Genomic DNA, 25,671 nt, shown 5'->3' on the forward strand with positions numbered 1-25,671 from the left:
CACCCAATTTATAAAAGTTCAGATAAGGATTATCTCAAAATTATACAAGTCAAAGTGATTATCCTTGAAGTGACAGGATTTCAGGTGGTTTTACCTTTACTTCTCTATGTTCATTTATATTATCTAGTTTGGTTACAATAATCAAGTAACCTTTGTATAATTTTCAAAAATCACGCTTGGAAAAAAAAAAAAAAAAAAAAAATCACGCTTGGAAAGAAGTTATGTTAAAAATCTTAATAAAAATAAATAACACACAAGCAGACAGCATCTCCTACTCCAAAAGAAAACTAAAGTATCCCAGGGGAATGAGTACCTCCGAAAATCAATTCTATTAAACCAGTGACACTAGAGTTGGAAAGAACTGGAAATCACTAGCACACTAAACATAATCAGAGCATTCTCATTAAGCGGTGCTGATTCTAACCACAAGGCATTTTACAGGTGAACTTTCACAACAATACAGAGATCATTAGCCAGCAAGCACCTCTACTACTACTATGAGACTGGGGAAGCTGGAAAACCGAGAGGAGTTGGTCAAAGCATGCACTGATCACCGCGGCGGGTGGATACTGCCTGCTGTGCACACTGGTCCCTACGTAAAAGAGTAAACAAACAAAAAACATAGAGCCATCGATGAAATAAATGTGCATCTCACAACACACAAATATTTATCCAGGACAAATGATAGAAATCCAAATTAACAGTATTCCTAAAGGCAGAGTGTCATAAACAGTGATAAACAACAAAGGCAGAGTGCCACAAACAACAATGAACAACAAAGCCAGGTCTCTGGGCAGCTCAATTTATTTTCTATCCTGTAAATTAAGTATGGTTCTTCTTGAGTGGCAGTAGGTGCCCATCCTCAAGCCATGGCCCCCGCCACACACACACAAACTCACATACAACTGATAAGTACTTAAAGGTTTATGGAAAAAATGGCCAACTTAACTAAGCCCCAAAGTTTGGCATTCTTCATCTGCATTTTCCTTTTTTTTTTTTAAAGGGAACTTTATTTTTATTTATTTATTTATTTATTTTTGGCTGCGTTGGGCCTTCATTGCTGCGTGCAGGCTTTCTTTTGTTGTGGCGAGCGGGGACTACTCTTTGATGCAGCACGCAGGCTTCTCGTTGCGGTGGCTTCTCTTGTTGTGGAGCATGGGCTCTAGAGTGCGTGCTTCAGTAGTTGTGACTCGCAGGCTCAGTAGTTGTGGTGCACAGGCTTAGGTACTCCACGGCATGTGGGATCTTCCTGGACCAGGGCTCGAACCTGCGTCACCTGCACTGGCAGGTGGATTCTTAACCACTGCGCCACCAGGGAAGCCCCATCTGCATCTTCTTGAAGCCTTTGCTCTGTGACCTTAGGGCAAGCCCTATGGATAACTTCTGGCCTCAGTTTCCTTATCTTTAAGAAGGTTAAACTAGATCACTGAGTCTCAAAAAAAGGGAAAGCAAAACCCACAGGAAGATACATGATGAGATGGCACGTGAGATTTGTTATTATGGTGTGTTATTTATGTTCTCTAAAGGGAAGATTTAAAAAAAAAAAATCTGAGATGTACGGCCTTAGCCACACTCAATATCTGACCATGGCCAGGAGACTGCTGTGAATGAGTCCCACAGGCAAGACCATATCTAGGGTCCACATTATTTCCAATGTACTTTGACATGAAACCTCCTCTCCCGGCTGCTCTAAACTTTCTAAAATACAGGGAAGACGTGTGTGGTGTCGAAGGGATCAAGTGCATTGACTCTGACAAGTCTTGAACAATCCCATATTAAAACTACTTAAGTAGAGAAATGAAAGGAGGAGGAAGTGGCTTACCCAGCTTTCCCAAACCAGTTGCCCATAACAGCAACGACGCAGGGCCAACCAGTGGACTGCAGCAGGCCATTCACGATCCACAGGCTACAGTATAGCCCCTTGTTGTAGAAATGCAGCCATTCTGTGAGAGTGCCAAAGACAAACACCTTAGAGAAGAAGAAAGAAAAAGACACATGTAACATCCTTGTGGACACCCCGACTAAAGACCCTATGTGAAAGATACAGTCAATGTCTGGGGCCTGAGAGACGTGTGGCCAACTCTTCAGATGCTCTCGCCCAGAGCAGTGCTGAGTGAGACCACTGCCAAACCACCCCCACCAGAGAGGCAGAGATGGCAAAGAGCGTAAAACACAGCGAGGACCATCCTTCCAACTTGCATCTTCAACTCTAAAAGGTTAAGTCCCGATTGTTGGACCTCTTTTTACATTATTTCCCTTTCCTCTTGTTTATGGCAGACAGCTCTGGGGACTACCTGACTTCACATGTTTAAATATCGTTAGAACAGCCCAGGCACATCACGCGGACCAGAAAGCGCCAGGTATTATTAACACCGTGCCTAATAAGTGCATTGGCGTAACTTGTGATTGGCTCAATCATTTGGTGGCATTCATCAAAGGACTGCTTTTTTCCAGGCATTCTGCTCGGCGTGGGCATTTTATTTGTAGTCAGTCTCCTTCGGGAATATTTGGCATGGGTTTCAAACTGGTATGTCTAATACTGTATGATTCCAGTTATATGACATTCTGGAATGAGCAAAGCTATAACGACAGAAAAACAGTCAGTGCCTGCCAGAGGCTGGGGGCAGAAGGAAGGGTGGCAGTTACACAACTATACTCACTTGTCAAAATTCAGGAGTATACACTAAAAAGGGTGAGTTTATTGAGTTTATGTACATACTTCAATTTTTCAAAAAACGTAAAAAAACAAACAAACAAGAAAGTATGTATACAGGTTTAAAAATAGTATGTATATATGTGTGGGTGAGCAGCTTGTGAATAAATAAAGTGCTTCAATCTCTGAAATAGAAAAAAGTTTTTCCCCATACACAAATGGCAGACATTGAAAAACAATAATAGAGTCTAACTAAACTCCATGCTTTCATTCAATCAACAAAAATTTATCACCAGATGCTTGTAAGCAAATAAAGATGAATCAAATATGGATCTTGCCCTCTATAGCACTCAATACACCAGCCACTGTTCCAAATGCCCCACACATAGTAACACACAGAACCCTCACTGCAACCCCAGGTGGAGGTATTCAAAAGGGGACGCTAAAGCACACAGAAACCGTAGCTGGACACTCCCGGGGAAGGACTGAAACCCAGGCGGTGCAGGTCTGGGGAAGTCTGTGGTCTTAATCACCCCACTGCAGGCTCCTAGGGAAAGCAAGACCGACACAGAAACAAGCAGGCTGAGCAGCAGACAAGAGAAGTGCCTTCAAAGAAATCCAGGCACGGGAGCTCAGGACAGGGAAGGATGACTTCCGGGAGTGGGGCTGGTAAAGTAAGGCATAATGAAACAAGAGTCATTTGGCCAATGACTTGAAGGAGACACTGAGTTATACTATCAAGAGCTGAACAGAGCATTCAAGGCAGGAAGAACAGCAGGAACGATAGCCGTGAGGTAGAAGGGAGCAGGATATGTTAGGGCCACAAAAGGTATTGATAGTTTGATGTGGGAGTGCAGAGAGGTGAAGCACAGGACAGACATGACTGTAGAGGCGGGCTGGGACCAGGTTCTCGGGGGCACTGGATGCCAGGCAAGTTATGCTTTGATTTTGCTGGTGACTGAGAATCAAGCAAGGGGCATGATTGAAGTCATACTTTAAGGACATACCTAAGCGAAAAGGCACAGAAGGGATTAGAACACTGAAGATTAATTTTTCTATTCTACTCTATATACAGAAGTGGGGGACTGCTTGGATTGTAAAATACCTGGCTGAGACAACAGTAATAGTAATAAGAATAACACCTTTCAACTTACCACTAATGCAGAGGAGCACATGCCAAAAGACAGAACCCATCGCAAATTAAGCCGATCCCCAACGATACCACTGATGAAAAGGCCCTAAAAATAAAGCATTTTATTTTATACCTCTGGATAACAACACAGCCTGGAAAAAGTGAAATGCATTCCAAAGCAAACAAGGCGAGGCAAACAAAACACAAAAATTAAATCTCATTCTCGTGCCTAGCCTAGCCATCTAAATCACTTTCACTAACATTTCAGGAAATGACAATTGTTTCTGCACACTATACTGTAAATACTTCATGCACCAAGACAGTACAATTCAGTGCAAATTTCCATTCTATTTGATCTCCTAACTGCCTAAGAGACTGAAAAGAAAAGAAAAAAAAAACAAAGAATAATTCTAATAAAACAAGCATACAAATATATTTCCTCTTCTAGAACAGATGAACTCCTAAAAATCAGTTACCTGCTTTCCCAAAGGGATTCCTCTTAGCCATTTGCGTTCTGAATTAAGATGTTACGTGTCCTGCAGAACAGAAGCTTTGGAGGTACATGCACTGCCTGCTTAATCTGATCCTTGGGTTTCATGACATCACGAGGCAAGGAGAGCACGGAGGCAGAGACAATAATCAGTTGAAGAGAGGCACAAATGTTCTGCCTTCTGCTCTCCTCCCACTGAGTGGCAGGAATTAAAATGCCGAGATCATGGCAGCAAGGCAGCCAAAAAGCTAAGGGCAACACACTTTAGGTTTCTTCCACAAATATGTAAAATGAATAAATGTCTTGACTAAATACCTAAATTCAGATACAAGTGTTTCTCATAAGTTGGCTACATTATAAATATAATATAGCTGTATAAATATATCTATATTAGAGAAAATTTAGATGATAAATGGCATAATAAATGTTTCTCCCTCATTACTGTCAAGCTTTCACTACATCAGAAGAGGTACCCGCAAACATTAGAGAAGAGTCTATGTTCTACAGCTCCAATTCACATGGTCTTATACTATACATAGTGGGGGGGGCGGTGGTGAAGAAAATCTCTCAATTATGTTTCAGATTAGGCAACCAATTTATTCTGTATTGCTCCAAAGGTCCACACAATACCTGGCAGTTACAGAAGGAAATGCAGCTCAATATAAAGAGCTATGATCACTGGTTTTTCATGGCATTTATCTTTTATCTCCTAAACCTATTTAATCCTATAGACAACTATTATCATCATAATTCTGTATCATCATAACTCTGTAGGTAAGGGAATTAAGTATCAAAAAAAGGTTAAATTCCATTTTGATACAAAGCTTATCATAGCTAGTTGGTGGTGGTGAGCTAGTGGTTCCATGAGACGACACAGCCTCTTCTAAGGCTGAAGGAGAAGCATCACTGGGAGTGCTCCAGCCAAAGCCAAGCGATCCTATATTGGGATTTTGTACAGAAAAGGCTGGCCTGATCATCAGAAAATCTACAAACAACAAATGCTGGAGAGGGTGTGGAGAAAAGGGAACCCTCTTGCACTGTTGGTAGGAATGTAAATTCCCGCAGCCACTATGGAGAACAGTATGGAGGTTCCTTAAAAAAATAAAAATAGGGCTTTCCTGCTGGCGCAGTGGTTGAAGAGTGCGCCTGCTGATGCAGGGGACACGGGTTCGTGCCCCGGTCCAGGAAGATCCCACGTGCCACAGAGCGGATAGGCCCGTGAGCCATGGCTGCTAGGCCTGTGCGTCCAGAGCCTGTGCTCCGCAACGGGAGAGGCCACATCAGTGAGAGGCCCGGGTACCGCAAAAAAAAAAAAAAAAAAAAAAAAAATAGAACTACCATACGACCCAGCAATCCCACTACTGGGCATGTACCCAGAGAAAACCATAATTCAAAAAGACACATGCACCCCAATGTTCATTACAGCTCTATTTATAATAGCCAGGTCATGGAAGCAACCTAAATGTCCACTGAAAGACAAATGGATAAAGAAGATGTGGTGCATATATACAATGAAATATTACTCAGCCATAAAAAGGAACGAAATTGGGTCGTTTGTAGAGACATGGATGGACCTAGAGACTGTCATACAGAGTGAAGTAAGTTAGAAAGAGAAAAATAAACATTGTATATTAACGCATATATGTGGAATCTAGAAAAATGGTATGGATGAACTGGTCTGCAAGGCAGAAACAGAGACACAGATGTAGAGAACAAACGTATGGACACCAAGGGGGGAAAGCAGGGGGAGAGGGGTGGGATGAACTGGGAGACTAGGATTGACATGTATACACTAATATGTATAAAATAGATAACTAATAAGAACCTGCTGTATAGCACAGGGAACTCCACTGTACAGTAGAAACTAACACAACATTGTAAAACAACTATACCCCAATTAAAAAAAAAAAAAAAAGGCTGGCCTGAGAAGCTAGGCTAAATGATCCAAGATCTGCTCCAACTACGTCTGTAAGTTTCCTCTTCAAAGAAAAGATATTCTAGTAACCGCCCAAATAAACATTTCGAGATTACTTTGGGACTTTCACCCAGCATTTCACATCACCTGCACACTTATACCTAAAAGGCTTTTTTATAACTGGACACTTTTTTTTTTTTTTTTGCGGTACGCGGGCCTCTCACTGTTGTGGCCTCCCCTGTTGCGGAGCACAGGCCCCGGACGCGCAGGCCCAGCGGCCATGGCTCACGGGCCCAGCCGCTCTGCGGCATGTGGGATCCTCCCAGACCGGGGCACGAACCCGCGTCCCCTCCATCGGCAGGCGGACTCTCAACCACTGCGCCACCAGGGAAGCCCCATAACTGGACACATTTTAAAGATAAACAGTAAGATGCTGGGGAGAAAAGGTCAGACTGCTCCCCCGGGGGCACAGCTCCAGCTATGGCCACCACCGCTCTAATTCAGCAGCCACCACAGACACTCCCTAAGGCCAGACAGAGACTCTGGCTGCCCGATTCCAGGATACTCCCTCAGCCAGAGCTGGCCCCGGCTGTCCCGGTTCTGCTCCCAGGACGATGCCACCCTCTCACGGTTCTCCTGCTCCCTCTCAGCCTCCCTGGCCCACCCCTCATCTTCCCCACCTCGAAATACTGGAAACGCCCCAGCCCCGGCTCAGTCTTCCTACCTCCTCCCTGTCCTTATCAACTCTCCTGACCATTTTCATCCAGTCTCATAATTTAAAAAATCATCTACGGGACTTCCCTGGTGGTCCAGTGGTTAAGACTCCACACTCCCAATGCAGGGGGTCCGGGTTCAATCCCTGGTCAGGGAACTAGATCCCGCATGCATGCTGCAACTAAGAGTTCGCATGCCACAACTAAGGAGCCTGCAAGCTGCAAATTAGGAGCCCTCCTGCCGCAACTAAGAAGCCCACGTGCTGCAAGTAAGGAGCCAGTGAGCCACAACTAAGACCCAGCACGACCAAATAAATAAATAAATTTTAAAAAATAAAAATAAAAAATCATCTATATGTGAAGGGCTCTGAAATCTCCACCTACACTCAGGCCTCTGCTCTTCACGAGGTCCTCCCTGGCCGTCCTACATACACGACAAACCCCCTCCTGCCCCCCCACCCAGGCCTGGCTCTTTGCCACAGCACTTACCACCTTCAAATACACTCAGTCATTTACTTATTTACAGCATTTTGTTATCATTTGTCTCCCTTAGCTCCCACTCAAGAAGAGAAGCTTAAAAAAGAATATAAGCTTTATGAAGGAAGGGATTTCTCCTGTGATGCTCACTGATGAATCCCCTATCGACTAGAAAAGTACCTGGCACATGCTCAGCACATGCTAGGTGCTCAAAAAATATGTGTCGAATGGAGGAATAGAGGAATGGGAAGGACACAAAATACAAACTCTCCTCAGTCAGCAAATTCAAAATCCCTTGCCAACTTCATTAGGTTTGGAGTAATTTTACATTTTTCCTCAACGTAAAAGCCTAGAGTTCTGAGACTTACCACAGCATAGGAGAAGAGGAAGATGGTGTCAAGTGTTCCGAGGAAAAGAGTGGCTTCCTCTGCACTGGGAAACAAATGGTTGCTGCTCCAGATCTGCAGTTACACAAGAACTAGTCAGTCCCGCTGGTCCAAAGCACCTACACACACAACTACCACCCACCCCCGCATCACCAGGTGGTGATACTGAAAAGAGCAAATCAGCATTCTGTACATAAGGAAACACATATGCAAAAAAGGTCCACAAGGCCAAAATCATTTGCATAACACTAATATGTTATTTGCTTTTTCCCTTTAACTTTTCCATTGATGGTGCAAAAGCAGTGGTGGGTAAAACTCCTGTGCCTTAGCACGGATCAAGGTGGTTACACAACTGTACTATTATATATATATATTTTTTTAATTTATTTATTTAGTTAGTTAGTTTTGGCTGTGTTGGGTCTTTGTTTCTGTGAGAGGGCTTTCTCCAGTTGCAGCGAGCAGGGGCCACTCTTCATCGCGGTGCGCGGGCCTCTCACTATAGTGGCCTCTCGTTGCGGAGCACAAGCTCCAGACGCGCAGGCTCAGTAGTTGTGGCTCACGGGCCCAGTTGCTCCACGGCATGTGGGATCCTCCCAGACCAGGGCTCGAACCCGTGCCCCCTGCATCGGCAGGCAGACCCCCAACCACTGCACTACCAGGGAAGCCCCACAACTGTACTATTAATCACTGTATTCTTTAACGTTGCATAGTTTAAAAAAAAACAAAGGCAATTTCACTTAAGAATATCCTTGGCACATGCTAGACGTTCAATAAATATTTGTCGAGCAGTAAAAATTATTGATTTTATTAAATCTGGCCCCTGAGTACATTTTTTTAAATATTTCGTGTGATGCAACAGAAAATATGCATACAGCACTTATGCACACCAAAGTATGATGGCTATCTTGAGAAAACTGTCTGAGCTGCAAGCTGGAATGTCCTTTTTACTTGAAAGAGTGACTGACAAACAAACCCTAGTTATTCAGATTTGGGTATTTGGCAGATACTTCCTCAGAAAAGAATGAAATGAGCCTGTCACTTCAGGATCCATTCAAAGTACAAGACAGACAAATGGATCTTAATGCAAGTGTATAAAAAAGTTAATGAATACAGTTTCAGATTCCACATTGTAACTAACCTTTAAGAAATTGCCTCTTGTCAAATTCTCATGTAGTATCAAAGACAAATATCCACAATTAACGAAAAAGGCTATTAAAATACTTCTCCCCTTCCTACTATGTATCTGTGAAAGCCAAATTTTCTTCATATACTTTAAAGGATCAAGCTGCAAGCGACTGAATTCAGAAGCAGACATGAAAACCCACTGTCTTCTACTGAGCCAGACATGAAGAGATTTGCAAAAATGTAAATCAATGCCACTCTCCTTATTAAGTGATTTTTTTCCATTTTGAAAAAGTCATTTTTCACTAAATGTTATTTATGTTAACGTGTTATAGGTTATTTAGTTCATTTATAAATAATTTAAAACCAATGTAGTTTTCTTCAATGTCTTGGTTTTAATTTCTAAAACAGTAAGTCTCCATAAATACAAACCCATAGCTCTTTGGGGTCTGCAGACCTAAATGATTTCTGAGATGGGTTATTATAGAAAATTTGACTTTGGAATATTAAAAAGAAAAATCACAATCGGCAACTTAAAATACACTCTACCTTTTAACAGAAAGTAAAATCCCCAAATTGTAAGAGAATATATAAAGTGTGATCCTAAAGCATTGTGACTCACTTCCATGAGGCTTAACGCCAACAGTCTTGTTACTTTCCCTCACGCACTGCTTTCATGAGCGATAAGAAAGCAGCCCACACGGCTGAGACCCATCAGTATTTCAGTGTGCCAACTTGGGGCCCGAAATATCTCCAATTAGAGTCATTTTGCCACCTTCCTCTCTAACCACAATCTTTGATCCCTGATGCCATCCAGCCTCAACAGGACCCAGAATGAAGCCCTGGGGGGCACACACCAGTGTGAGGAGCTCACATTCAAGCAGCTGCTCCAAGTTTCAGGGGTTTTTTCTTTTTTTTTCTTCTCTTACTAGAAGCCACCAAAATCTCCCTGCAGGTGTGGCTGACACAAAAACTGACAGGTTTCAAAGAGCTTTTTTCTGTTTAAAATTCAGCTGAAATACACTTCTGACTGCCTACTTAACAAGTGTAAACAAACCCCAAAACTAAAAAAAAAAAGCAGGACTAACAAAAAGATCCAGAAAATAGGATAAAAGAGAAAAGGCTAGCAAAGAAAGTTAACATCAATAATACAGCTATACGAACAGGAGAGAAGATGACTGTCTTCAGGAAAACTGTGTGAGTCGCAAGCTGAAAAGTCATTTTTACTCGTAAGAGTGACCGACAGACAAACTCTAGTTATTCAGATTTGGGTATCTGGCAGATATTTCCTCAAAAGAGAATGAAATGAACCTGAAGGTCATCAACAAAGTGACTTTAAGGTGCTCAAATCTCACCCGCTGGCCTGCACATATGCACAATTGCCATGTGAAAGGACCGGCCTGTACGTGTGGAGGCCTTTCTTGTGTTGTCAGGGGAGGGCCTGCATTAAGCTACGACAACCGCTACACACTGGGGCACTTCCAGGAAACACAAAAGGTCACAGTGTGGGTTTCCTAAGTGAGAATGTTTATCACTGAACTATAGCTATGCATGGGGGTGGGGAAACTGACACGAAAGCGCTTCCTGAAGCGGAGCTCGGAGGAAGCTGAAGCTGACTTGTGTTCAGGGGTCAGGTATCTGTTGCTGTGAGAATCTGAGTAAGAGCAGCTGTGGCCGAGGTTGAGCTGGAATGTTGAGGGCACCTTGAATCCTGCTTTCCTCTCTTGGAGAGAAGTTTAGACTCTTACACTATTCCCTACACCCTGGAAGGACTGTGCTGTCTGGAGAGTTATGACTTTTTAACTTAATGGAACAAATTTTTGTTCACAATTTTCAATCAAGTTGTCCTCAAATCTTAGATTCGACCATTTCCTCTTCGTTATCTATAAACAGAGATTTTATATCATGATCTCTTACTATGTCCAATGTTTGCCCATGTCAGTGGGATCCATTATAAAATCTCAAGGTATACAGACTGGGTCTGTTTAATTTTTTTGTAAAGCACCTAAGATAGCTATGCATAAACATGAAAGCTATAATAAGCACTTTTTGAGGATGCTGTTTAGGGCACTTAAGAAATGTTAAAAAACATATATAAACAAAATGTTTTTTAGAGTTGACTCATTTTACGTATATTTCCGGTTCTAAGAACGTTTCCACTTTGGACAAGAAAGTAAGTCTCCAAAGGAAGCTAGAGTTAAGATAGTTACAGACCCAGAAGCACAGAAGGAGTGAAAGGTACATACTGCCCTAGCCACTCTGCTCCCAGCAGCAGGCTTCAGGAAAGAAAAAAACCTGGATTTTAAAGTCTACAGAAGGGAGTGGAAGGTTGGCACTGCTCTCTATGAGGGCAGGTATGGAAATACAAAGACCTCCAAGATAAGTCAGAACCCAACTTCTACATAATCAATCCATCCAAGCTACTGAGTATAGTTCTGAAAGATCAGAATGGTGAAACCTACTTCAATAAGCAGCAATTAGAATAAGTAAGTAAGTAAATATCTTAGCAGGAAAATTAATGCAAGTTCAACACAAGGTAATAATGTGACACGGTCACTGGCAGGAAAGAGTTACCATAGCAGACTTGATATGTACCCTTAACAAGGCCTACTTGAAAGGCTGGCCCCTGGAAACTTGGATCTTGGGAGGGTTCCCATCATTCCCTGCTAAGAGTGGCTCCCTGTACCTAAACTGTCTGTCCAAACAATATGGTTTGTGCTGAACACCTGCTTTCCTTATGGGAATGTGGAATTTTCATATGTGCCAGGCAGAGGGTGCCTACATGACTAGCCCCAGTAAAAACCCTGCCACCAAGTCTCTAATGGGCTTCCCTAGTAGACAACATCTCACCGGAGCTGTCATGACTTGCTGCTGGAAAAATTAAGCACATCCATATTATTGCACTGGAAAGGGACTCTTGGAAGGTTTTGCCTGCTTTCCTCTAGACCTTACGCTATGTGCTTTTCCCTTTGCTGACTCTGCTCGGTATGCTTCACTGTAATAAACCACAGTTTTGAGTCATATGCTGAGTCCTATGAGTCCCCCTAGTGAATCATCAAACCTGGGGGTGGCGCTGGGGATCTCCAACCCAGTCACCTAAAAAACAAAGGCTGTATAACCAGAAATTCAGTGCCTAAATCAAATCCTATTATTCTATATATTGGTCAGCCTGTACCTGAAAGAGCATATTTAGTGCTCTGTGTCACTAAACTACAGCCGAAGGAGCAGGGATGTTTTGCCTCAACATGAGAAATTTAGGGAGACGGATTTTCCTCAAATATTTAACAGGCTGTCCTACAGCACGAATCAACTTAGTATGCACAGCTCAGGATAAAACCTAAGATCAAAATTAAACAGCAGAACACTCTTACCTCACTATAAGAAAGAACTTCCTAATAATGAGAGTTAAATAAAAATGTAATCGTCCACCTAGAAAACAGGGAGTTTCTTCTCCCTGAAGTATTAAATCAGAAGCTAGGTGGTCATCTGTCAATAATGACAAAGAAGGATTCTATACCATTTGAGAGGTTAGGGCATATGATCTCTCTAAGGCCACTTCACCTTGAGGGTCTGTGACGAGTCAGTTAATGATCATTCAGACGTAGTTACCGTGCACACAACACTGGTCAAGGCTCCGTCAAGAAATGTAGCTGTCTAGTCTTAACAGCCTCCCTTTTAAAAGTCCTTGATTAAAAAAAAAAAAAGTCCCTGATAACTTCAATTCCAGAAAAATTGTTCAAGAGCATTTCCACTACAATGTCAGCTCCATGAGGACAGGCTCTTTTCTTTTTTTAATCCTCTAGGCTTTTATTGATTGACTGATTGATTGATTGTATCCTCAGTGCAAGACAGACTGAATAAGCAATTGACTGAATAACTTATTTAAACTTCAGGGTATATTCATATAACCTTCAAATCTCTGTCAATTTTGAATTGGTCCAAATAGGGGAAATAATTTTTAAGAAATAAAAATGTGGGGCTTCCCTGGTGGTGCAGTGGTTAAGAATCCCCCTGCCAATGCAGGGGACACGGGTTCGAGCCCTGGTCCAGGAAGATCCCACATGCCGCGGAGCAACTAAGCCCCTGTGCCACAACTACTGAGCCTGCACTCTAGAGTCCGTGAGCCACAACTACTGGGCCTGTGGGCCACAACTACTGAAGTCCATGTGCCTAGAGCCCGTGCTCCGCAACAAGAGAAATCACTGCAATGAGAAGCCTGCGCACCACAACGAAGAGTAGCCCCCACTCACCGCAACTAGAGAAAGCCCACGTGCAGCAACAAAGACCCAACGCAGCCAAAAATAAATAAATATTTTAAAAAGTGCAAAGCATATTAACATATACCTATAATTCCACATAAGTAGAGCTCAAACAACATAGTAAAGTTTGACAGGTATGGATTTTTGTATTGAGATATGGCATCATAAAGAATAGCATCTCCAGGACTTCCCCGGTGGCGCAGTGCTTAAGAATCCGCCTGCCAATGCAGGGAACACGCATTCGAGTCCTGGTCCGGGAAGATCCCACCTGCTGCGGAGCAACTAAGCCCGTGCACCACAACTACTGAGCCTGCACTCTAGAGCCCATGAGCCACAACTACTGAAGCCGCCGAGCCTAGAGCCCATGCTCCACAACAAGAGAAGCCACCGCAATGAGAAGCCCGTGCACCACAATGAAGAGTAGCCCCCACTTCCCGCAACTAGAGAAAGCCTGCACGCAGCAATGAAGACCCAACACAGCCAAAAACAAATAAATTTATTTAAAAAAAAAGAATAGCATCTCCATTCCAAATAGTCATCAAAGAATTTACTTGGTCCAAAATGAATATAAGAGGGAATTCCCTGGAGGTCCAGTGGTTAGGACTCGGCACTTTCACTGCCAGGGCCTGGATTCGATCCCTGGTCGGGGAACTAAGATCCCGCAAGCCACACGGCACAGCCAAAGAACAAAAACAAAACAAACAAACAAAAATGAATATAAAACTGGATACAGACTCCCTGACTTCAAGTCACTTAAACAAGATAAAAACAAGTGAAATGATTATAAAGTACATAAGTACCTCGACATTAAACTATGTAATATGCAGTGCATATTACAGTGCACAGTTCAGGAGGGGAAAAAAATCAGAAGCTGGGAAAAAAATTTGATAGAAAAAGTGGCATTTTATCTTGACACAAAGGAAAAAGCAAAATTTAGATGGGTGTAAGGAAGGTGAAAGATCATACAAAAGAATACAGGCAAAATCTCAAAGGCAGAAATGAGCATGGTACTTGTGAAACTCAATGAAAAAACCAGCCTAGCCAGAATTGTGTGATTTCAAAACAGTGAGAAATAAGTTGGTTGAAATGGTAAAACAGACCTGAATCAGGGCAAGCTAAGAAATCAGGCAGAATAGTTTGGATTTTATGCCATAGGAAATAGTAAGCCATCCTAAGGATGAATGAAACAAAACAGAACTTAGAAGAATTTATGGGTGGGCGTGGTTCCCTTCTTAAATCCACCCCAGCATTTCGTTCCGCTTACCTCTACCGGCAGTTCAATTGACTTGTTAAAAGCACTTGGGGTCCACTGCTTAGAGATACTGACTTTGACATTGCTAAATGTTTTTCTTGACGCGTGGAGCAACGAGTAACTACAAAAGAGAGAAGAAAGACAGCTGAATGAAAGAAAAACAGATTCAATAAAATCACAGATATATTCCCATTTGTTTTATACAACTTGGAATTCTTCTTTTAAAAAAGAGAAATTCAGAAAGAAAGAGAGAGAGAGGGAAAGAGGGAGGGAAGAAACTGCTTTATGAGAACTATCCACTGAAACACTCTCTGCTAAGCAAAGAAACAATTGACTTGTCTTCTTCAGTATGAGCCCCCATGTTCACTCATAACATGTCTCTGGACCTAGAAGATGGAGATGTGATGGACTGCAACCCCTTTAAATCATGGTTGCAGTTCTGTAAAGGATTTTAAGTCTTTACCAACCACTGGCCATTCATTGCACTAGCCATTCAGTGGCTTTTTACTTGGGGCCTGTCTTTTCCTCATACTGTTGCCTCCCTCAACCCCTCACAAATGGATTTCCCCTAAAGCAAGCATCCAAAATTACCTATCAACTCTTACATAATTAGAAAACCATTTTCCTAGTTTCTGCCTTAAAAATAAAACCACCATCATCATCATTTGCGGTGGTTTCACAAAGATTAATTATAAATAAAATGTATTCAGAAGAAATAATCAAAATAGTTGAGTCACAGGGTTATGAAAAACGTGCCCTTAACACCAAAAAGCCTGGCTGAAGTCATCTATAGACCACTAAAGAGAGCCACTGAAGGCCACTGAGTCAGACATGGACGATTCTTCTGGTCGGGCTCTCACACGAGTGACCGAAGTTCCTCAAAGAGGTCTCCTACCATCTTTACTGCTCAAGGAGGCATAGAGCATTCCCTGAATACACACATCCTTTGTTCGCAAGCTCCTGGTTTTAACAATTAAAGGACTTTATGTTAGAGCAAGGTTTTTCAATCACAGCAGTATTGATATTTTGGGCCCCCCAAATTCTCTATTGTGGGGGGCTGTCCCGTGCACTGCAGGATGTTTAGCAGCATCCCTGGTCCCAACCCACTAGATCCAAGTAGCACCCCTTCCCCCAGCGTGACAACTAAAAATGTCTCCAGACATTGCCAAATATAGGCAAGACAACCCTCGAGAACCACTGTATTAGAGCTATCATAAAGTACTGCAGAAGGACTAGCTGGTCCAGCTCATGATTAGCCCAGGCCAATCACTGCATTAAGCACTTGACATGCAATAAATAGCTCCTGCAAAAGGAAAACAAGGACAAGAACAACAAGAGAAGAGTTTCAGTGGTCCACTTACCTGAAGAAGGTGAGCAGGAACACCACCACATGATGATGGCTGAACTGGGAGAGCAGAGCTCCTCTTTGAAAAATATTTGGCCAGGCCATGTTCCTCCTGACCTTCCTTCTAACCTTGACCTTAAAGTCTGGACAGTGAATGGTTTACATCATTTCTTCTTTCTGGAAAAACAAAGCACATTATTAACATTACTCATAATAGGCATATTATCCAAAAACAGAATTATTTAGACTTACAACCTGTCACTGTATAATCAGGCCTAGAAAAAAAAAATTACGTGGATTAGTTGACACCAAAAAACTAGATTGATAATTATGTTTTATAGCTATTAACTAGTCCTTTAAAAAGAAATCCTTGGGGCTTCCCTGGTGGCGCAGTGGTTAAGAATCCGCCTGCCTATGCAGGGGACACGGGTTCGAGCCCTGGTCGGGGAAGATCTCACATGCCGCAGAGCAACTAAGCCCGTGCTCCACAACTACTGAGCCAGCGCTCCAGAGCCCGCAAGCCACAACTACTGAAGCCCGCGCACCTAGAGCCGGTGCTCCGCAACAAGAGAAACCACCGCAATGAGAAGCCCGTGCACCACAACGAAGAGCAGCCCCCACTCGAAGAGTAGCCCCAGCTCGCCACAACTAGAGAAAGCCTGCGCGCAGCAACAAAGACCCAACACAGCCAATAAATAAATAAATAAATAAATAAATTTATTATAAAAAAAAAAAGAAATCCTTGATGAAAGATTACCTCCTAACAGAACGAACTCTCATACAAACTGATAAGAAAATCACTAATTCTGACTGGAAAATGAGCAACGGAAATGAACAGACAACTCAGAAGAAATGAAATGGCTATTAAACTTATCAAATAAGAGTTCCAATCTCATTAGAACATAAGAAATGCTAATTATGGTAACAAAAAAAGTTTGCATAGTTAAAAAAGACTGTGCTCAATGCAGCTCAAGGTCTAATGATCCTGAACTCTCATACACTTGCTGATGGAAGCGAAAAGTAACACAATTTTATAGGAAGACGATCCGGCCATATGAATTGAGAGCCTTTGACACAAAAATTCAATTTCCAGGGATTTATTCCTAAAGAAATACAAGATGCATTCAGCTCTATACACAAGGGTAGTTTTCACAAAAAGTCGGAAGAGCTCTCTTATATGAAGAAATGAACTTTGTGCCAGTCATAAAGGAACAGGGGAAAGAGACAGGGCCACACCTCTGCCATCTCTTTCCACTTCCTCTCACCTCTCCTCTGTCCTCTCGGAAAGCCACATCCACACTCTGACACCAAGACTAATGAAGCATAAAGTAAGCACCTACACTTAATGTCTCCAGGTATGAGTCTGCAGAAACAACCTAAATATGCAATAAGAGGGGAATAATTAAACAAATTATGGTATATCCAAATGGCTGAATATTTTATCATTTGACATGATGATTAAGACTTTATAATAACATGAGTAAATGGCAAGTGAAACGTGTAGGATATGACTTATAATCAACTGAACTCTACATTTACATAATATTTACAAGTAAACAGGAAATATATAGTTCTCTCTAGGCAGCGGGATTATGGGTAATTTTACTTTTCTATATATTTTCCTAAAAATTCTACAATAAACATGTATATTACTTTTATAATCAGGAGGGAAAACATCCACAGCATTGTAAAAGTCCTATAGTTTATCTGCATATTAGGAAAAAATAAAATTAAATTAACAGGGGCTTCGCTGGTGGTGCAGTGGTTAAGAATCCGCCTGCTAATGCAAGGGACATGGGTTCAAGCCCTGGGAAGATCCCACATGCTGCAGAGCAACTAAGCCCGTGCACCACAACTACTGAGCCCGTGCTCTAGAGCCCGCGTGCCACAACTACTGAGCTCATGTGCCACCACTACTGAAGCCTGGACGCCTAGAGCCCGTGCTCCGCAACAAGAGAAGCCACCACAATGAGAAGCCCATGCACCACAACGAAAAGTAGCTCCCGCTCGCCGCAACTAGAGAAAGCCTGCGTGCAGCAACGACGACCCGACGCAGCCAAAAACAAATAAATTAAAAACAAAAACAGGGCTTCCCTGGTGGTGCAGTGGTTGAGAATCCGCCTGCCGATGCAGGGGACACAGGTTCGTGCCCCGGTCTGGGAAGATGCCGCGGAGCGGCTGGGCCCGTGAGCCATGGCCGTTGAGCCTGCGCATCCGGAGCCTGTGCTCCGCAACGGGAGAGGCCACAACAGTGAGAGGCCCGTGTACCGCAAAAAAAAAAGCTTTAAAAAAAATTAAATTAACAAAATACCTTGTATGATAAACATACTACAATAATAGTCAAGGTAGGAGACAAACTCAAAAGCTTCCAGCACTAAAATTAGTGAATCACAGGACTTTGCCCAAGGCTGTGTTCCCTGTAACTGCTATTTATACTCCTGTTCTCTATCACAATTTATACTACTGACTGGTAGATGAACCCAAAACCTTAAATGCTGAGAGACCCAGATGAAAGGCCATTCTTTTTGTTTGTTTGTTTGTTTGTTTTTGCAGTACACAGGCCTCTCACTGTTGTGGCCTCTCCCGTTGCGGAGCACAGGCTCCGGACGCGCAGGCTCAGCGGCCATGGCTCACAGGCCCAGCCGCTCCGCGGCATGTGGGACCTTCCCGGACTGGGGCATGAATCCATGTCCCCTGCATCGGCAGGCGGACTCTCAACCACTGCGCCACCAGGGAAGCCCTGAAAGGCCATTCTTGAAACTTTTGGATAAAAGATACAAAGTTGAGATGGTTAAAGTTATATAAACATTATAGCTGATTCACTTACTGGCTGTGAGCCCTTGGACACATCAATCTCTCTGAAGCACAGACTGTCATGTGTAAAATGGCCTATCTCTTCTGGGACCAAAATAAACAATGCATGTAAGGTATTAAGATAATTATTTTAGCCACTGATCTGCCCAGGGTTAATCCCACATCAGGAGAATATAGTTAATTTCACATAATCATTCTCCTTGAAAAATGTTAAAACAAAATTATGAGCCAAGTAAGACAACAAATTTCCACTCACAAAATGTAAATAAACTTTCTGTCTGTAATTCCAGGAAGTTACAAACCTGAGAGCTACTAGTGTTACTGCTAAATTTACCTCTATCCCCCAAATTAAACATGACACCCAAGTGAAACAACTCAAAGTTTTAACCATTCTTTATAAATCATAGCTCTTTGACCTGAACACACTCACAACTCAAAACACTGTACTGAATACTTCAGAAAAGGTTGTGGGTTATGAAATTCTATAATTAATTAGGTAAGAGAATAATTCCAAAAATGTATGCTCCAACAGATTGGAATTACTTGCTTTGGCAATAATGGTTGTGGATTTCAGGCCTGTACAGTTACATTAATGGTGCTAAATGACTACCAAGCTGTTTGAGACCATCTGGATTTAGTTTCTAAATAAACCACCTTTTCCTTAGCTACAGTGACAGGGAAGAAAATGCTTAATAAGTTCAATGGGAAAAGAGTTTAAACATTCATCTGATGTTGGCAGAATGCCATTTAAAATGAATACTATTATAACATCTGGTCCTATATAATTATAATCATTAATAATAATACCTTGCATTTATATGTCCTACATCACAGAAGTGATTTCTGATCATCTGTGAGCTCTGGAGCCCTGCAGAAGCACAGAGTTTTTGCCAAGTCCAACTCTATTAAGCACATCCTACTTTTAGACCATTTTCTTTCCGGCTCTGAATACAGACTGAACAAATGTCTAACATTTTTCAAGCGTATGTAAATGCTGTTATAATTAATAAAACCAAAATTCATTTTAAGTGTTTCTGAATAGAAGCTTGTCATTTAGTATTTTCTTAATCCATGGATACTAAATATACAACTGTCATGTGAGAACAAGAATGACCTTAAAAAAAAAAAAAAAAACTTATAAAAAGTAAGATCCCTGCCATCAAAAAGGATGCAGAACCATTGAGCCTTATTCTACTTTTCAAGACTAGTTCATGATCATTAACTCATCTGACTTGTAAGAAGCTTTCTGAGATCCTATAGGATCACCCACACAATATACTTTCCAGGATGAACACTCCATATTGTGTGATGGAGGCTAAATAAAAAGATGGCTTCACACGTGACACGCCCAGGCAGAGGGCAATCTCCCCCTTATAAACACTGCCTTGGAATATAAAACATTCCCCAAATTTCACTTTCCATACATATTTAGAGTCCATTCCAACTCAAAATAGTAAGATTTAAAGCTGTCTTGTAGGGACTTCCCTGGTGGCGCAGTGGTTAAGAATCCGCCTGCCAATGCACGGGACACGGGTTCAATCCCTGGTCCAGGAAGATCCCACATGCTGTGAAGCAACTAGGCCCATGCGCCACAACTACGGAGCCTGCGCTCCAGAGCCCGTGCTCCAGAGCCCGCGAGCCACAACTACTGAAGCCTAGACGCCTAGAGCCCATGCTCCGCAACAAGAGAAGCCACCGCAATGAGAAGCCCACGCACCGCAACAAAGAGTAGCCCCGGCTCACCGCAACTAGAGAGCGCCCATGCACAGCAACGAAGACCCAACGCAGCCCAAAATTAATTAATTATTTAAAAATAATAAATAAATAAAGTTGTCTCGTATTATGAACACTTTGGGGGAAACAGACTGCGGAGTGGAAAGGGGAGAGACTGGCAGAAAGGAGATCACCTGCCACCTCCATTTCATCGGACCCATCCTCACCCGACCCCCACTGTAAAGAAATGCTCTCTGGAAATGGAGAGAAGCAGTTAATCTACTTCTCCATACTATGACCCTGTTCTGCGAGTTCTTGCCTTTCCTACCCTGGCGGACTCCTGCCTGCCCCCAGATAACACTGCTTCCTCTGGGGTCTCTCAGCGAGAAGCAATCTTCCTTTTCACAACCACTCTTCCTCCTTGTGAGACCCCAGCTTCTCCGAAGCTCCTGGGCCTTGCTGCCCACTGCCCTTCACAGCCGTTGTCTCCTGGTCACCTGCTGTCCCCCCTCTGCTCTGTCTCATGTCAACACCCAGATGGGTCCTCTTCCCACCAATCTTTTCCTCTATCCCACAAGCAAAACCCACTCCGTGGTCAAAACCTGGCCCGTGTCATCTACTAAGCAGTAAGTGCATCACCTCCCAAACTGCATTTCAAACATCTTGCTTTGTCTCCTTCCAGAAAACTGCTTACTTCATACTCCCCACTCCAAAGTCATTTTATCTCAGCAAGCTTCCAATTAGGTCACCTCCCCATTTTTTCCCTTCATCCATGACCCTCCTCCTGTCCTCATTCCCTTCTTTCCCAACTTAGAATCTGCACTATCTCCCTTATGGGCCTTTTTTTCCTCGCTTGCCTCTGGCCTCCTCCCCTGGGCCCAAGTGGTTGACTTTCGCCAGAGAAAAATCAAAGGAGCGGGCTGGTTTCACTTTTCAGATTCAAAGCCACAAACCTCAAAGGGCATGCAGCTCTGCCCAGCAAGTCCACACTTGCCTAAGGACCTGCTTTCTCAACATCTAAGATAACCACTTACACTTCTCTCTCTAAACTTCCAAGATCTCTGTCCCCTTCATCTGGTACCATGGCTTTCTGCCTATGATTCCCAGAGCGCCAGCTCTAACTCAGACCCTCCAGGGCTCCCAGCGGCACAGCCAACCAACCACTTGAGAGCCCTCCTTGGAACTAAAAGACAATTTCACAATTCCTCACTTCCTCCCTCCACACCCATTCGTCCCCAGCACTGCCCTCACAAGATGGTACCACCAAGGCAACTAACACTTAGCCCTCATTTCTCCTTTCCTCTCAGCTTCCACATCCAACCCATTACTAAATCCAGTCCTTTTCACCCCAAAATTCAGCCCAAATCCATCCTCTTCTCTCCATCCCCACAGCCACTACCAAGGTCAACCACCCACATCTTCTACCAAGCCTAGTGCAACAGCCTCCGGCAGGGTTTCACTATTTTACATCTAGCACACACACCAGCCCCCTGCTGCCCATCACTCTTCACACATCAGCCAGAAACATATCTTAAAACATAAATCAGCTGTCATTCTTCTGCTTAAAATGCCTTCTTCACTGTTTCCTAAGACTCATATAAAACCACAAGAGTTTTGCCATGGCCTCCAAAACCTGTATGCAGTAGATGCTATACACATACGGTAGAAAGTTCAAAGGGTATATACACGGTGACACCTCCCTCCCTGTTCTCACCTCACCTGGGGTTCCTACCATTGCTTCTGCATTCTTGCAGAATGGTAGAAAGTTCAAAGGGTATATACACGGTGACACCTCCCTCCCTGTTCTCACGTCACCCGGGGCTCCTACCATTGCTTCTGCATTCTTATAGAATGGTAAAAAGTTCAAAGGGTATATACACAGTGACACCTCCCTCCCTGTTCTCATGTCACCAGGGGCTCCTACCATTGCTTCTGCATTCCTGCAGAATCTGCACCTGTGCGTGCATTCCAGGCGTAGCCCCACACTCACACATACACAAACGGGAGCATACAACACACACTATCCTGCACTATTTTTTCTCTTCCCTTATCAGAGGGTGGAGGTCCACCCCATCTGCACCTACAGAGCTGCCGCAGTCCAGTCTCCTGCGTGGGGCTAGCCATTTCCTTCTCCTCTGTGCCCCCCTTGCTCCACCCCCCACCAGCATCACTCCTCCACACGGCTACCATCTCCCTAGCACCCAATCCCTTTCTTGCCCCTGAACACACCAAGCCCTTCCTTGCTTTGGGACTTCGCATTTGCTCTTCTGTTGTCTGACATGCTTTCCTCCTGGTTCTTTGCAAACGGCTTGCTCTTGCCTTTCCCTGGCTCAGCCTCAAGTGTCATCCGCTAGAGTGGCTGCCTGGATCGTCCTATCTAAAATGGGCTCCCTCTGTTACTACCTCTCCCATCTCCATCTGCTTTTTCCCTTCACAGCATTTCTCCCAATCTCATTATCTGCTTTAATTGTTCACATGTTTATTGTTCATCTGTAAGTTCCACATCTGTCTTAACACCACAGCTATAACCCCAGGGCCTAGTAGAGCATTTAGAATGATCAGTAAAGATTTTCTGAATGAATGAATGCTTTGACTGATGGCTGACACTGAATGCTTTCAAAGTGCCAGGCCCTGTGCTAGGTACTTACCATGTGCCATTGCATTTAGTTCTCACCATATCTTACAGATAAAAAAATGGATTTTAGAAAGTAATATCTCTTAGGAGGTGAAAGGAGCATTCAAACCCAGACCTGACCCTAGACCCTACGTTATACTGTGTAAGAGGGAAGGTTAAAAGGTTAAAATATCCCAAGTTGGGTAAAACACAGTAATTAAAAATATCACACATTAAACATGGAAGTATAGATGCAGAATGGAAAAAAAGCACCTTATTAGTAACTGTGGTTCTCGCACACACTTAAATAAGAAAGGCAATTACTTCACTCCCTAGACTTCAGTTTTTATGTTTGCAAAGTAAAATGATTATGTATACTCAGTATAAAGAGGTAGGGAGAAAAGTACTAAATGGATAGTTGAGCTCACCTATTGTGACAGTTGTGCATTCTGTAATTTACACAAGTATCTTTTTTATCCCACATGACCTCATTTGAGGTCGTTTCCCTGTATCATGTAAATCCTTTTATTCGAAACTCAAGTCTTCCTGTAATTTGTCTCTCTTCTTAAATTGTTCCTTACCACAGATGTAAAATACCTAGCACTTTTCTGTAAAATTCTCTCAGGGTTCCCCAAACCACGTTCTTCCTACCTATTCTGAACATATTCCAAAGACAACAGTTTTCAAGATAAAAATCTTTCCCTCTCCTAGACAAAGGACTTATACTCAAGTTAATGGTCATTGCTCTGACATCTCCTAACCACTGGTGAACAAGACAAATCAGAACCTGAGACAATGACTAATACACTGGATCCTGACAGCTAGTGAGCAATAAGACAGTGCACCGACTTTGAGCTTATGAAAGTATCATTTCAGGGTTATTTTCTGATGCAGAGACCAGATATCAAAGATTAATATAAGATTGTCATCTGAAGCCACAACATGGCCCACACAAAGGCATGAAAGTTCCAGTTGGAATTCAAGACCCTCCACTTAACTTCGAGTCTCAATTTCCTCACTGAAAATTAAATGAGACAATTTATCTAAGTACAGCACCTGGGGCTTCCCTCGTGACGCAGTGGTTAAGAATCCGCCTGCCAATGCAGGGGACATGGGTTCGAGCCCTAATCCGGGAAGTTGCTCCGTTGCCGCGGAGCAACTAAGCCCGTGCGCCACAACTCCTGAGCCTGTGCTCTAGAGTCCGTGCTCTGCAACCAGAGAAGCCAATGCAATGAGAAGCCCGCGCACCGCAACGAAGAGTAGCTCCCGCTCGCCGCAACTAGAGAAAAGCCCGCACGCATCAATGAAGACACAACGCAGACAAAAATAATTTTTTAAAAAAGACCCAACGCAGCCAAAAATAAATTAATTTAGTAAGTAAGTACAGTGCCTGGCATACAGCAAACATTCAACAAATGGGAAAAAAAAGAATTCAACCATCAAAACGCTGAAGAAAGAAGGTGGCCATTAAAAATCATATTTTGCTCACCCCAGGAACTCCCTACAATCCTTTCAGTAAGTTATCAGGAGATCGCCTAGTTTCTGGAAACACCAAAAACCCTGTGGACACGTTCCCATAATCCCGTGAGACGTGAGAATAAACAGACCACATTGTGCACACAAGAATACTGAGTTAATGACGAAAAAGCGATCAGATAAATTCCTGACCGAGACCGTGGTAGTTACCAAAAGGCAAAGCCCAGTTATTCCACTAAGACCCTTCTCCCTCTGTGGCCTCACTACATCCTCTCCAAAAGCCTGCCCGCCCTACCTGTGAGGTACCCTTCCACCTGGTCTAGACGACAAACCCTTTTCTTGCACAGGCGCCCCCGCCACCGCGCTGGCGTGGGGCCCGGCCGCCGGCTCTCCCCGGAGGCCCTCCCGACCCTCCCGCTCCCCTCCGCTACGGTACTCGCCGGCCCGCTACGGTACTCCGCCGGTCTCGGAGCACCTGGGCGCCGAGGAGCCAGGCCCAGCGTGGACGGAACGAGGGGTGGCCGGCCTTGCCCGCGGCGCCACACCCACCGGCCGCCACCTTCTGCCTCTCCGCCCCGTCCCCTCGTCGCCTGGAAGCTCCTCGGACCTGCCCTCGCCTGCGGCGCCCCTCACCCCCGCCCCAAGCCGGGTTCCGGCCCTTCTCGGCTCGGGCCCGGCGCGTCGCCGCTCGCGCACCCGAGTCCGCAGTAGCAGTCGCACTCCGGCCGGCCGACAGCTCCTCTCGCTCCGCCACGCCCGCAAGCTTACCACTCCCACCGCCACCTCACCGGCGCCGCCGCGGCCAGGGTTTCCGGGCATTCACGTGACCCGTCGGTACCCGAGGCATGCTGGGAGTTGTAGTCCGACCGCGCGGCTTTACCTGAGGGCCACTGGGCAGGGAGGGGAGGGGGAGGGGAGGGGGAGGGGAGGGGACTGGAAGAGAGGGAGGAGAGGGAGGGGAGGGGAGGGACAAGGGAGGGACAGGGGAGGGGAGGAGGAGAGGGAGTGTCGGCTTCCAGACGCCGCCAGAGGCCTGGGTGGACCCGGCAGCTCCGCGGGGGAAGTGGGGGTCGGAGGGACGGACACCAGCCAGGACTGTTGGGAAAGAAGCAGTGCGGGAGAGAGAAGATATAATCTGGGAAAAAATTATGTATATATAAATCATCTTTTTTTTAAAAAAACCTTTATTCTGCATTTTGTTTTGAGAGAAAGAAACGCGCTGCCAGGTGTGCTACTGACCTGCCAGGAGGGCATAAGCTTTAAATTTTTGTTGAATTAAATACAGTTGCCCATAAGGACAGGGCTATTAG

General features: G+C 44.0%; 1 protein-coding gene across 4 annotated transcripts in view; it reads right to left on the bottom strand.

Moving 5' to 3' along the window:
* SLC37A3 (solute carrier family 37 member 3) overlaps positions 1–25,132 on the bottom strand; it is a 78,307-nt gene extending 53,175 nt beyond the window's left edge. For all 4 annotated transcript variants that reach the window (XM_079930976.1, XM_079930975.1, XM_079930977.1 and 1 more), the window contains exons 1-6: positions 25,058–25,132; positions 15,761–15,921; positions 14,412–14,520; positions 7,749–7,841; positions 3,808–3,891; positions 1,823–1,968 (exon numbers count right to left, since the gene is read on the bottom strand). In XM_079930976.1, coding sequence (XP_079787102.1) covers positions 1,823–1,968; positions 3,808–3,891; positions 7,749–7,841; positions 14,412–14,520; positions 15,761–15,849 — 521 coding nt within the window. In that variant the 5' untranslated portion in view covers positions 15,850–15,921; positions 25,058–25,132. The remainder of the gene's footprint in view (positions 1–1,822; positions 1,969–3,807; positions 3,892–7,748; positions 7,842–14,411; positions 14,521–15,760; positions 15,922–25,057) is intronic.
* Between the last annotated feature and the right edge of the window lie 539 nt (positions 25,133–25,671).

Source organism: Stenella coeruleoalba (assembly GCF_951394435.1).
Source record: "Stenella coeruleoalba genome assembly, chromosome: 9".
Classification (NCBI taxonomy): domain Eukaryota; kingdom Metazoa; phylum Chordata; class Mammalia; order Artiodactyla; family Delphinidae; genus Stenella; species Stenella coeruleoalba.